The 14652-nt window shown below is 46.1% G+C and overlaps 1 protein-coding gene across 3 annotated transcripts in view; it reads left to right on the top strand.

Annotated features, from left to right (window-relative positions):
- Window positions 1–14652, top strand: part of TTC21A (tetratricopeptide repeat domain 21A) — a 35147-nt gene that overhangs the window by 14729 nt on the left and 5766 nt on the right. For 2 of the 3 annotated variants that reach the window (XM_081286626.1, XM_081286624.1), the window contains 12 exons: window positions 1382–1479; window positions 1649–1849; window positions 2594–2723; window positions 4578–4735; window positions 4977–5192; window positions 8187–8425; window positions 9535–9607; window positions 9705–9815; window positions 10173–10311; window positions 10453–10556; window positions 13203–13391; window positions 14532–14642. In XM_081286626.1, the coding sequence (XP_081142752.1) occupies window positions 1382–1479; window positions 1649–1849; window positions 2594–2723; window positions 4578–4735; window positions 4977–5192; window positions 8187–8425; window positions 9535–9607; window positions 9705–9815; window positions 10173–10311; window positions 10453–10556; window positions 13203–13391; window positions 14532–14642 (1769 nt within the window). The remainder of the gene's footprint in view (window positions 1–1381; window positions 1480–1648; window positions 1850–2593; window positions 2724–4577; window positions 4736–4976; window positions 5193–8186; window positions 8426–9534; window positions 9608–9704; window positions 9816–10172; window positions 10312–10452; window positions 10557–13202; window positions 13392–14531; window positions 14643–14652) is intronic. The other variant, XM_081286625.1, reaches the window with a different exon arrangement.

Here is a 14652-nt window from a genome sequence, read left to right as displayed (position 1 = left end):
GTGGCTCAGCGGTAGAGTGCTCGCCTAGCACATGAGAGGCACTGGATTCAACCCTCAGCACCACATAAAAATAAATAAAATAAAATAAAGGTATATTGTGCCCAACTATAACTAAAAAAATATTTTTTAAAAAAATTAACATCGTGGCAAAATGAAAAATTCCTCAAATAGGCCAAGTAGTGAGCTGACTAGAATTGAAAACCGAAAGGGTGTTTAGGAAAGCCAACCTGAACAAATACACCAGAATGTCCAGGAAATATTTGGAAAAAAACAATAGCAGGGAAAGAGAAGTTTGTCCTTCTAACATCAAATATATCACAAGCCAAGCATGGTAGTGAAGGCCTGTAATCTCAGCTGAGGCAGGAGGATTGCCAAGTTTGAAACCTCCCTGGGCAATTTAGTGAGACTCTGTCTCAAAATAAAATGAAAAAGGCTGTGGGATGTAGCCTCGTGGTGGAGTGCTTGCCTAGCATGCGTGAGACTCTGTGTTCTAGTCCTATCCCTGAAAAAAAAAAATACCCGTATCACAAGACAACAGTAGTGAAGTCAGCTCGAGGTCAGCACTGACTAGAATAGACAAACAGACAAATGGGACACACAGGCCTGATTTCAAACTGGTAAGTTGTCCAGTAATTTCTGGTTGGGCATCTGGCTTTCCATTATGAAAGACATAAAAGTAAGTCACCATCATATACTACACTCAACAATAAATTCAATTTTTTGGATTTTTTTTCTTTGTTTGATTTTGCAAGGCTAGAGATCAAACCCAGGGCCTCCTGCATTCTAGGCAAGTGCTGTATCAGTGAGCCATACCCTGAGCCCCCAAAATGCATATGTTTGAGTTGTGCATATATGTATACATTAATAATAAATATTTAGAAAAATACTTTAAAGAATACATCCCAGGGCTGGGGCTGTAGCTCAGTGGCAGAGCGCTTGCTTAGCATGTGTGAGGCACTGGGTTCGATTCTCAGCACCATGTTTCAATAAATAAAATAAAGGTCCATTGACAACTAAAACATACACATATATATATATATATATATATATATATATATATACATATATATATATATATATATATATATATACATATATATATATATATATATATATATAAAGAATACATCCCAAATTGCTAATTGTGGTTATCATTAGAGAGAGTCTTAAAGGCAGAGCTGGGGATGTTTTTCTATTATTGCCTTATCATTTCAGTTCTTTCCCATGAGGATGTGTTGCTCTTAAACTTGTGAGGGTGTTGGAAAAGATCCCCTGCCTCAAAGAGCCCCCCTTCCACTGTCTCTTTCAAGCCTTTTGACCAGATGTTCTGCTGGCTCTGCTTCTGAGCTGGCTGCTCATCCTTGCTCTGTCCTATTAACAGGAATCATCTGGTGCCAGATCTTAAAAGGCCACCTGGAAGAGGCTGAGCACCAGCTGGAATTCCTGAAGGAGGTGCAGCAGTCCCTCGGGAAGTCTGAGGTCAGAGCTCCCCAGAGGCATGGCATGCTCCAGGGCTGCCTCTCTGGCTCTCCTTCCATCCCCAGTTTATAATAGAGGGCGGCCAGAATGGCCTGGACCTCTGCTTTGCCCTCCCTAAGAACTCTGCCCAGGCTGGCATTGGCTGAGACTCAGGCTCTCTCTCCCACAGTTGCTGGTTTTCCTCCAAGCCCTTTTGGCATCCAAGAAGCATAAGGGGGAGCAGGAGGCCACGGCGCTTCTGAAGGAGGCAGTGGAGCTGCACTTCTCCAGCATGCAGGGCCTGCCCCTGGGCCCCGAGTACCTCGAACAGCTAGACCCCCTCTTCCTGGTCTGCATCGCCAAGGAATACTTGCATTTCTGCCCCAAGCAGGTTAGGGGAAGGCCCATCTTCACCGTGGGGGCCAGAGTATAAGTGTGGGTGGTGCCCACCTGAAGGACAGGGGAGGGACCTCACCTGTCCAGTCATCAGGACAGTCTGAGCCTTGGGCAATCAGAATTTTTCAAATGTGGACATGTGGCTCCCAACTCACCCAGGAGGTTGTTCCAGTGCAGATTCTGATGTTACAGGTGAGGTCCAAAGTCCTGCATCTCTAACAGGCTCCCAGGGATGCTGAGGCAGCTGATTCGGGGGAACACTCCTGGAGGAGCAGGACACTGGCCATGCACCTGCTGTGTCCTAGACAGCACTTGGCTCCCCTCTCCCCAGAAGGCTTCTAAGAACAATGTTAGTGTGTGCTCATTCAACCTGCTTTCCCTGCCATGCAGGATTCCTTGTGGGCAAGGACCACGTTTTCACAAGTCTTAATACCCCCTCCCCAGTACGTTGTAATGCGTCAGTCAACAAAAAATCATTGAGTGCAATGCCTTGAACCAGACACCATTCTTAGGTACTGGGGACACAGCAGTGAGCAGCACATTCTCTGGTGTGACCCCTTTCCATTTCCACAGCACACAAGTCCCCGTTCTCTGGTGTGTACTCTAATACTAGGTGATACAGGGGGATAATAAGGAACCACACAAGCAAGTAAATTTCTCTCCTGAGAGCATTTCTCAGGGCTCCAGGAGTCTCTCAGAATGGGACAGATGACACAGCCAGCCACTCATGTTCTTGTAGCCCCGGGCACCAGGCCAGATCCTATCTCCACTTCTTAAACAAGTCACTGTGATCTTGAGTCCTGTCGTGAAAGCAGTCCCAGCCATGATGGAACCCCTCTTTGTGATGGCTCAGGTCAAGTATCTTTCAGGTAGGTCCTGGAGGCTAGGGGGGGCCTGTGTCTTCTCACATCTCTTTATCTGCTCGGACACCTGACAGGGCTTCTGTACCCCCCACCTCGGCTGTATCCACATGCACACTCATGCTGTATGCATACATGCAGACACAAAGCCTGCCCTCCTGGCCTGCCCACTCAGTCCAGCCTTGTCTGCCAGTAACTTTCCTGGCCTCCCTCACCAGCAGAGGTCTCTCCCACCCAGGCCTTTTGCAGATTACTTACTTGATCTATGCGGGTAGTACTGAAGAACTTCTGGGATACAGTAATACTCCAAGTAGACAAAAGGTTCCTTATAGAGCTTGCATTCTAGTAAGAGGAAGTAGACGAATAACTGAGCACCTGGTGTTGTTTGTTAGAATGTGACATGCAACAGAGAAAAGTAAAATAAGGAAGAAGGAAGAAGATGTTAATGGGAATCAGTGTGAAAAGAGTTGTCAGGAAAGCCTCATGCAGAGGTGGGGCCCTGTGCCATGAGGCTTTCAGAGCTCCTGGGTACACAGATCAGCAGCCTGCCAGCTTCCCCCCAGCTCTAAGGTCAGCCACTAGAGTGAGAAGGAAAGAGAGGGAGACAATTTATATAGATGTCCTCTCTGGGCACACAGCCATCTCCAAAGTTATTATGTGGCCTTTCGTCCCATCCTGTCTGCCCAAAAGCCAGGCCAATCTAGTCTGGGGAGTTCTACAGGATCCAAAACACAGTACTACCATGCATCTGTCCTCCAGTACTACATTATGTGGGGTGCACTCTGCTGAGAGCTCCCCATTGTCATCCTTGTTCTCCCCATGATCATCTGTGGCCATATTTACCCATAACTTCAAGGTCTCCTGGGTTCTAGTCCAGGGCAAAATCACTCCCCCAGGAATGCTAGCAGCCACCAGCTGGCCCCAGCTGGTTTGGGGCCCAAGCAAAGTCTCCAGGTGCTTAGGTTGCCATGGTGACCTCTTTCCATTTCCACAACACACAGGAGAGTAGGGTGCTTGGAATCCAGAAGCAGGTACACCCTACCTACCCATGCAGGTTAGGGACTGCAGGTGGGAGACTGATGAGGGACTTGGCTGCAGAGGGAGGAAGCTCCCTACCAATTCATTATACCTCAGCCCCAGGCTGGCACCACCACCCCATAAGCACCAGCCTGGCTGCAAGGAGATCCCTTGGCCCCCTAGTGCCAGGGGATTCAGAGGTCTGGCTCAGGAGACTGATGGGTTTGCACTTCAGTGTGGTCTTTGTCCCTTTGAGCTGAGTGGCTAACATCACTGGAGCCCTAGTTCCAGCACCTGAAAGACAAGGATCAGGGCTGGGGATGTAGCTCAGTGGCAGAGCACCTGCTTAGTGTGTTTGAAGCCCTGGGTCCTATCTCTAGCAGCAACCTTGAAGGTAATACCAACCTTACAGGGCCACACAGATGTTAGATCAGACTTTCCAAGGTGATTTGCACATGTTGCACATAGAGCAGGTGCTTCGTAAGCTGAGACTATCATAGTTGCTGCTGTTATAGTTTTTGTTCTGCTCTTAGTTATGGGAACTGAGATTTCCATTTTCCCCTGAGCTTCTGGATGGAGCAGCAAAGTGACTTAGCAGTCTCCTTAGGGTCACAGAGGCAAGGAGGGTATTGGACCTAGATTTAATTGTCCTGGCTTTTGTCCAGATCAAGGCAAAACTGTAGTTTTAATTTTAGGAAGAGACCCCCTGAAGCAGAGCAGAACTGGGTAAAATGCCCAGTGTGGGTGTTTCCAGAAAACCACAGTGCACAATCCATCCTGCCTCTACCTGTTGGACGACAGGTCCCCGGGAACCCCTGTTTGCAGAGCTTTGTTTCTGGTTTCTAGGGGAGCTGGAGAATGCCCAGAGCATCCTGCAGCGTTGCCTGGAGCTGGACCCCACGTCTGCGGATACCCACCTCCTCATGTCCCAGATCCACCTGGCTCAGGGCAACTTTGCCATGTGCTCCCACAGCTTAGAGCTGGGTGTCAGCCACAACTTTCAGGTGAGGGTCCTCTGTACTCTGCTGCCCACTCAGCATCCCAAAGCCAAGTTAGCTACAGCTCCCACTTTTCTCGAGAGTGAGGCAACCCCAGGAGCCACCTGCATCCCTCAGACCCTCTGCTGCCCGCAGCTGCTGCCCGCAGGTGGTTCCCTGGCTCTGGCTCCCCTGGTTTTCTCCAGTGGCTGCTGTGAGCAGCAGCAGTGGTGAGCTGGAGCCCCACTCTCTGTTGTGTTCCTCTTAGGTCCGAGACCACCCCCTGTACCACTTCATCAAGGCCAGGTCTCTCAACAAATCTGGAGACCATCCAGAGGCCATCAAGATGCTGAAAATGATCATGAAACTTCCAACTGTGAAGGTGGAGGAAGGCAAGAAGTTTCGTGGGTCCTCCTTGCCGCCCAGAGAGCGAGTGTCCATCCTGCTGGAACTGGCAGATGCCCTCCGGCTGAATGGGGAGCTGGTGAGCAACGCTGTGCTCTCTTTCCTTGGGACTGGGGCAAGTTGGAGGCCCCAGGTCAACCTGAGAACCAGCTCTCTGATTCTTTGATGTTTGCTGGTGCTAGCATTTGGTCCCTTATTCAGCTGGGAGCTTTAGTGGCTCCCATTGCCCTTGAAGTAAGTCCAGACCCTACTAGGTCCTGCATGACCTGGTCCCTGTCTACCCTAATGTCCCCATGAGAATCTCAGAGAGGCAGAGCACACAGGCTCAACAGGGTCACCAACAATGGTTGTGCAGATTGGGTATTGCACAGATTCAGTGGATGCCAGTCACACCACAATCTTTTATGCGCTGTGTCTTCTTTGTTTGGAGTTTTGCAGTACCCAACCTGCTGAACATATAAAGCAGCCCCAAGGCCTTGGAGGGTCTGGCTGGACAGAGGCAGAAAGCACCTGGGTATCTTCAGCTGGTCCCTGGGAGCAATGGGGAACACAGAGGCAGGAACAAGGCCTTGAGGGAGCTGGACTCTGCAAGTTCAATTGACCTCACAGGCCTCTGGCCTCACCAGCTCACAGGAAGAGGTCTGTCCAGGGCCATGTCTGTGATCCATGAATACCGGGGCGTCTGGCCTTCTCCTGCAATGATTCTGATCTAGAGAGGGATCTAGGCCTTTTTTTCCTTACAGATAAAAATATCACTGGGCTAGGGTAGAGTGCTCACCTTTCATGCACAAGGCCCTGGGTTCCATCCCTGACATCACAAGGAAAAAAATGAAAAAGATAAAAACTGCCTTCTTCCAAATTCTTTTTAACAAAAGAATCAAAAGTAGAGGAGTTTAGGGGTGGTCACAAGAATAATTATTAATCTAGTCACTCATTCAGCTGACAGTGTGCCCAGTAGCACTATGATAGGAAGACAAGCCATCCAGGCCCTTGTCTTTCCAATTCTCAGGGGCGGGTGGGGCAGGGGGTCATGGCCAGGGAGAGACTGGAGATGCCTCCATCACTTGAACCTTGATAAACTGGGGTTGTGCACAGTCCTCGGGGAGAAGCTAGTACATTCCTGGAAGAACCCAGTTCTAGCCCCTGCAAGAGGGAAGATAGATCAGACAGGCAACAGCCAACACAGGCATCATTGTATTCCTAAAGAAGGCAGAACAAGCTGGACGTGGAGTCACCTGCCTGTAATCCCAGAGGCTGAGGCAGGAGGATCAGAAGTTCAAAGCCAGCCTCAGCAACTTAGCGAGACTCTGTCTCAAAATAAAAGAATAAAAAGGGCTGGGGATGTTGCTCAGTGGTTATTGCCCTTGGGTTCAATTCCTGATACCAAAAAAAAAAAAAAAAAATGGAACTGGAAAAGCAGCAAAGATGTAATAAGAGACAAAAGAGACAAGTTCTTTTAGGGAAGATGTGAACCAGCAAATTGGGCTCTTTATGTTGGAGAAATTATAGCAAAATCAAGACAAAGAAATGTCTTCATAGTAACACCCTAAGGAAGTGGCGGAATCAAAGGTTCACAGTGTGAGTGGAGCTTCCTGTGAGCATCTAGGCAGAGAGCAGTTCACCCCTGTGAAAAAAGGAGTTCCCCTCAGACTCTTAGCCATTCTGGATTCAGGAAAACAATAAGACAACATTAATAAATGCATGGAAAGGTGTCCCTCAGGATGTCTTTCATGTATAAATGCAATAAAGGACACTAGAAAATGGAATAACTCAAGCAATGTAGTGTTAGCTACATGTTTCTGAAAAATCTGCTTGTAGATATAATCAAACCAATCTAAATATGAAATAAAATGAAATTTTTATGATCGGGGAAAATTTTTGAGGTATAATAGGATAAAAATTCAATCCAATTAAACATAGAACTAAACTAAATAAATCTAATTACACTTAAACAACAGGTAATTTTGACACTAAGCCAGTATAATAGCTAAATTCTTGACATAAAAGCTATTAAAATAGCAATAGTTTCACTATGACATCACATGAAAAGGTTCAGGGAGAGAGGATAGGAAGGGAAGGTAGGGAATAATAGGAGCATACAAATTTCCTTTTTTAGCTGTACTGGGAATTGAACCCAGAGATGCTCTGTCACTGAGCCACACACCCCAACCCTTTTTATTTTGTAACTTTGAAACAGGGTCTCACCAAGTTGCCCAGACTGGCCTCAAACTTGCGATCCTCCTGCCTCAGCCTCTCAAGTCTCAAAGTAAAAAAATAAATAAGACTCAGGATGTGGCTCAGTAGTACAGCACCCCTGGTTTCTATCCTCAGTACTCCCCCCCCAAAAAAAAAAGTGGAAACAAAATAAATTGACAAAAAGCCCAAAACATATATCTATGACAATGAAATGAAGTAAATATACCTACAAAATAAAAAAGAGATTTCATAGTGGGGTTTCAGCAAACAAGCAGTGGAAGCCACTCCAAAAACTAAAATGAATTAAAAGGGAAAAGATGGTACAAACATACAGGCTAACAGAAAGCAGAGCTTGAGACGTGAATGTCTGGGAAGGTTGAATTCCAAGCAAAAAGCGCCAAAAACAGGCAGAGAGAAAGTAACTCAGTTGACCTTTATGTACTGATTACCAGAACATTCAAATATCTTTGGCCAAGAGCAAGAAAATACAACAAACCATGCCCATAGTTCTCACATAGGAGGGAATTGGAACTTGATTTTGAGGTAACAGACAGGTTTTTAGAGTTAGGAGTTCCTGTACCCACAAGCTAAGCAGGCTCCTCTCTCACCATCTCACCAAGAACAGTGGCCATGGACCTTCGGAGGTCTCTCTCCTCCTGCCTCCAAAGCTGCTCCAAGGGTATCTGCTCCTTGACTTTCCAGTAGCAGGTCTGCTCCTGGCTGAACCCAGCTCAGACTCATGTTTCATTCCTCTCCCAGGACAAGAATGGGAATGGTGATTGCTTTAAGTTTCCCAGAAGATTTCAAGTGTTGTCAGGCCACCTGTAGTGGATGACACCAAATGGAGGGTCTGTCTATTTTGGTTCCTGTGTTTTAGCATGAGGCTACCAAGGTCATGCAAGATGCCATTAATGAATTCAGTGGTACACCAGAGGAGATCCGCATCACCATTGCCAACGTGGACTTGGCCCTAAGCAAGGGCAACGTGGACATGGCATTGAGTATGCTGAGGAACGTCACACCCAAGCAGCCCTGCTACATGGAAGCCAAGGAGAAGATGGCCAGCATCTACCTGCATACCCGCAAAGACATCCGCCTCTACATTGGATGCTACCGGTGAGTCCCAGCAGCAGCATAGTGACAGATTCTCCTCTGATGGTATCTCGGGGTGTTTCCTTCAACCTGGATCTCCAGAATGTGTTCTTGGAGTGCATTGGCCAAAATATGGAATTTCCCTCAGGTCAGTAAGCCCTGACTGTAGATGAGCTCTAAGGACACAGAACTGATAGGCCCTTAGCCCTGCTTGCCTCCCCACCCCCTGCACCCTTGCATGGTTCACATTCTGGTGGGAAACTGTGGGCCTGGATGCTAGAGCAGACACAGAAGGAACCATGGGAGCATACTTCCTCCCTGACCCCCGGTTCTGCCTGTCCTTGAGAATATATCCAGTGACTTGGATGTGACTAGTGTGGAGTGGTTGAGGATGGAGAGCCCCAAACCTCTGTCTTTGTATGACTTGGTGTCAGGACCTCAGAGGTACCTTCCTTCCCAGTACTTTTCTTCAGAAAAAAAAAAAATTACTCTAGGCAATTTCAGGTGTGTGGGGTGGGTGGTGGGTGGGAGGAATGCTGAGGGGTTGGAGGGAGACATCCAGCAGTTGGGGGTTCTTGTACCCCCAAGCTAAGCAGGCTCCTTTCTCACCATCCCAGCAGTGGGAAATGAATAAACAGGAGGCTGTCTGGTCAGATGAGAGTCTTATTTTATTTTTTTATTTATTTTGGTGGTGCTGGGGATCAAACCCAGGGCCTTGTGCCTGTAAGGAAAGCACTCTACCAACTGAGCTACCTCCCCAGCCCCAGATGAGAGTTTTAGAAAGAGCATTGTGGGGCTGGAGATGTAGCTCAGTGGTAGAGTGCTTGTCAAGCATGTGCTAGGCCCTGGGTTCTATCCCCAGCACAGAGAGAGAGACAGACAGACAGGCACACAAAGATAAAGACAGAGAGAGATTGGGAGACAGAAAGGAGAGAGAGACAAGACTAAAAACTTCTACAAGGCAAGGAGAGCCTGACTAAGGTAGCTAGCGCAGTGCCTCGTGCACAGGTGGATTCTCAGTAACTATTGACAGATGAATGAGCATCAGCCAGAATCATAGCAAAGAACAGGAGATGGCTTCAGGACTATGAGGGATGCACAGGCCTGAGAGAAGCTTTTGGTTATTCCTGCAGGGAGCTCTGTGAACATCTGCCCGGCCCCCATACCAGCTTGCTTCTTGGTGATGCTTTCATGAATATTCAGGAAGTGAGTGACAGACCCCATAGCCTTGCCAAATAGCCCCCCAGTCTCACTTCTCCAGTTGGAAAGAAGAGATAAGACTCCCGGTTTCTTTCCCCACTAGCCTGAAAAGGCCCTAGAGGTCTATGACGAGGCCTATAGGAAGAACCCCCACGACGCCTCCTTGGTCAGCAGGATTGGGCAAGCTTATGTGAAGACCCACCAGTATGCCAAGGTCAGACTGGTCTGGGGTGGCACAGGATGGGCCTCCCAACAGCGAGGGGAGGGGAGGATGCATGAGTGGAGGGCTCTGGATTGGAGGAGGATGGTTGAGCCCCCATCCCAGCTCCCTGCTCCCACAATGTCCCTTTGGGATAAGATACATAAGGGGAGATGTCAGTGACACCCACCACCGCCCATGCCTGCTCCAGCTGAGGCCTGAGCCCTGCTGAGCCAGCTGGAAGGCCCTTTGCCTCTTAGGCTTCTGCATTCTGGAGGGGCACACGGATGTGGTGGCCACCAAGTGGTATGTAGTGTCAGGCACTCCAGTGCAGAATGAGGCCTGAGGCCTTCATTTCCTGTTTGCTCTAAGGCAATTAATTATTATGAGGCTGCCCAGAAGATTAGTGGGCAGGACTTTCTGTGCTGTGATCTGGCTGAACTGCTCATGAAGCTAAAGAAGTTCAACAAAGCAGAAAAAGTTTTGAAACAGGCACTGGGACGTGACTTTGGTGAGGCGGCATTCTAACCCACCCTAAATATGTGGAGCGGGCATACTGCCCCCTGGTCCTTCCCCACATTGCCTGGGCTTCTAAAAACCAATCCAGCTTCCCAGGGACCGCTGAGCACTCATTTGAGTTTTCTTTTCACAGCCAAAGACTTCCCATCCATGATGAATGATGTTAAGTGCTTGCTTCTGCTGGCAAAAGTTTACAAGAGCTATAAAAAAGAAGATGTGGTAGATACTTTGAACAAGGTAATTAACCCTGAACACTCAAGCTCTTTCTCTGCCATTTCCCAATAGTGGCTACAGAAGGAGGAAGGATAGGGCTGCAGATCTGGGAGGCCTCAGACCTCTTTCTCAAGAGAGGCTGGGCTTCACCTCTGACCTTCACCTTCCATTTATTTCCCCAGTGATCATGGTCAGGGCTGGGCTAGGGAAGGACAAAGGTCAGGTGGTGACTGTCTACGGGAATAATGGCAATAATAGTAATGACAATGACTGTAGCTTCCATGTATTGAAAGCTCTATGCTAGGTTCTGTACTAGGCCATTTACTTTCTTCTTTAATTTCCACAGTGAAGCACTGTCACGTTCCCACCTAAAAATAAGGCTCAAAGAAGTTAGGATATCTGCTCAAAGTCAAGTATGGATGTCCCTGACTTAGGAAGACTTGACTTGCAATCTTACAACTTTACAATGGTGTGAAAGTGTTATGCATTAAGTAGAAATTGGACTTTAAATTTTTATCTTTTCTCAGGCTAGCAATGATATGGTCCTGTACTCTTAGGATGCTGGACAGTGGTAGGAAGGCCACAGCTCCCCAACAGTCACTTTATGTCCAGGGTAAACAATTGATACCCTATGGGGGGTACTATGTTGCTAAGCTAGGATATCAAGTAGGATAGGTATATTAAGTGAATTTTAAACTTTTTTCCACATTTTTAATTTGTGCGTTATAGCTGTACATAATGATGGGATTTTTGTTACATATACATACAATATTATAATATAATTTAGCCAATATCACTCCTTAGGATTTCCCCCCTCCCTTCCCATCTCTCCTACCCCTTGGTCCCTTTCCTTTACTGATCTCTCTGATTTCCATGAGCTCTGCCCCCACTTTTCTTTTCTTTTTTATTCTCTAGCTTCTACATATGAGAGAAAACATACAACTGTTGACCTTCTGAGTTTGACTTATTTCACTTTATATAATGGTCTCTGGTTCCACCTTTTGTCCTGCAAATGATATAATTTCATTTTTATTTATGACTAAATAAACTCCATTATGTATACATCCACATTCTCTTTATCCATTTATCCATTGATGAACACCTACTCTGTTGCAATAGTTCAGCTATTTTGAATTGTGCTGCTATAAACATGGGTCTGCATGTGTCACTGTAGTAAGATGACTTTAATTCTTCAGGATAAATACCAAGGAGTGGGATAGCTGAGTCATATGGTGATTCCATGCCTAGTCTTTTTGGGACCCTCCATACTGATTTCCTTAATAGTTGTACTAATTTACAATCCCTCCAGCAGTGTAAAAGTGTTCCATTTTCTCCACATCTTCTCCAGCATTTATTATTATTTGTATTCTTGATGACCGCCATTCTGACTTATGTGTGATGAAATCTCAGTGTAGTTTTGATTTTCATTTCCCTAATTGCTAATGATATTGAATGTTTTTTCATGTATTTGATGGTTATTTGTATTTCTTCTTTTGAGAATTATCTGTTTAATTCATTTGCCCATTTATTAATTGGATTGATTTTTGATGTAAATTTTTTTGAGTTATTTTTTATATTCTAAATATTAATCTTCTGTCAGAGAGTAGCTAGCAAAGATTTTCTCCCATCTTGTAAATTCCCTCTTCACATTCCTGATTGTTTTCCTTTGCTGTGCAGAAGCTTTTTAATTTGATGCCATTCCCATTTATTAACTCTTGGCATTATTTCCTGAGTTTTAGAGGTGATATTGAGAAAGTTATTGCCTGGGCCTATATGTTGGAATATTGACCCTATATTTTCTTCTAGAAGTTGAATAGTTTCTGGTGTAATTTCAAGGTCTTTCCTCCATTTGGAGTTGATTTTTGTGCTAGATGAGAGATAAGGGTCTAGTTTTATTCTTCTACATATGGATAACCAGTTTTCCCTGTACCATTTGTTTAAAAGACTGCTTTTTCTCCAATGTGTTTTTGACACCTTTGTCAAAGATAAGATAACTGCAGATGTGTGGATTTGTCTGTGTGTCTTCTATTCTGTACCACTGGTCTATGTGTCTGTTTTTGTACCAGTACCATGCAGTTTTTGTTACTATAGCTCTGTAGTCAGGTATTGTGATACCTCCAGCACTGCTTTTTTTGGCTTAGAATTGCTTTGATTATTCTGCATTTTTTATTTTAGGACTGATTTTTGTAGTTCTGTGAAGAATGTCATTGGTATTTTGATGGAGATTACATTGAATATTAGATTGCTTTTGGTAATATGGCCATTTTAACAATATTAATTAATTCTGCCTATCCATGAACATAGGAAGTCTTTTCCATCTTCTAAGGTCTTCTTCAATTTTTTCTTTACTGCTGTACCATTTTATTATGGGTCTTCCACTTCCTTGGTAAGGCTTATTCATAGTTTTTTCTTTTTCTTTCTTTCTTTCTTTCTTTTTGGAATTGTTTTCTTGATTTCTTTGTCAGCAGATTCATTATTATAGGAAAGCTATTTATTTTTGTATGTTTATTTTGTAACCTGCTACTTCGCTGAATTTATTAGCTCTAACAGTCTAAGCATATTTGAGATGCCCTACCTAACATTGCTAGCTCTGAAATAAGGACTTGGGACTTTCTGTGAACTGGCACACTGGGGCTCTGAGTTTCTGATCCTGACTATTGGTTTCCCAAGGCCTTGGACCTCCAGTCTCGGATACTGAAGCGGATTCCACTGGAGCAACCAGAAATGATCCCCTCCCAGAAGCAAATGGCAGCCTTCATCTGTATCCAGTTTGGGGAGCACTACTTGGCAGAGAAGGAATATGCCAAGGCAGTGCGTTCTTATAAGGATGCCCTCTCCTACTCATCCATTGACAATAAAGTGAGTGGCCCCCAAACAAGACCTTGCTTCTTCTGTCAGGGCAGCATGCCATGCTGAGATCACGGACCAGGTGCAGAGGCTGGTTTCTTCTCTTAAGAGCTGCCATGCAAAGGGAGTGAGAGCCCAGCCAGCCACAGCCTCTGGGATGAGGCAACTGCTCCAGTCAACCTGGGCCCTCCCCAGCTGCAACTCTTGGAGCAAAGCTGGACTGGGGAAGCCATTGCTAAAAGTCATGTTAGAGTGACATTTTCCAGCCTCTGTTGGAGACAAGGAGATGATGAGAGTTGTGGATGCCAGTGTTGCTTGGGCATGAAGCCCAGGCTAAACTTCCAATTGGTTTTAGGGTCATGGGAGGGTTTAGTTCTAGATGAAGTCACAGTGGCTGGAGTTCAAACTAAGAATAGATACAAGCCAGGTACAGTGCATGACTACAATACCTGCAACTTAGAAGGCTGAGGCAGGAGGATCATAAGTGTGAGACCAGCCTGAGCAACTTAGCAAGGTCCTAAGCAATTTAGCAAGACCCGTCTCAAAATAAAAAAATTAGACTAGGGATGTAGCTCAGTGGTAGAACTCCCCGGGTTCCATCCCCAGTATAAAAGAAAAGAAAAGAAAAGAAACAAAGAAAAGAAAAAAGCTAAGAATAGATACAGAGCTTAGTAAGATCCATTCATTCAGTTAATATTCGCTCAGTTAACAGGTACCTAGTATATGCCAGGTGCTGTCCTAGGCTTGGAGAAGGTGGATCAAGATGTGGTCACTACCCACAGATTACTGTCAGGAAATGGGAACAGATGATGAGACAGCTGTAATATGCACCTGCATGTGGATGCAGACACTATGGGGATGCAGAGGAAGGGTACCTAGGGCACAGAGGGCTCCCCAGATGGATGAGTTTGGAGCTGAAGCTGACAGATGAGTAGCCAGGCCCCAACTCTTACAGTTTAGTGAGTAAAACCAATGTCATGGCTGGAGTGCTGGGTGGGAGAAGGAGAGGGCCAGAGACATCACCCCAGAGGATTTGGGACATGCTCAGAAGACAGAGCTGATAGAAAGGGTGGGGGAAAGAGCTTTCAAAGATGACCTCAGGGTTTCCCACAGTGTTCCTTGGTTAGTTTATTGTACCCAACCTTGTTGCAGGTACTGTTGGAGCTGGCACACCTCTACCTGCTCCAGGGACACCTGGACCTGTGTGAGCAGCACTGCACTACCCTCCTGCAGACGGAGAAGACCCAGGAGAGCGCCTCTGTGGTAGGAGGCC

This window comes from Spermophilus citellus (genome assembly GCF_964194105.1).
Source record: "Spermophilus citellus genome assembly, chromosome: 3".
Lineage (NCBI taxonomy): Eukaryota > Metazoa > Chordata > Mammalia > Rodentia > Sciuridae > Spermophilus > Spermophilus citellus.
This window is presented reverse-complemented; position numbering and strand designations above follow the sequence as displayed.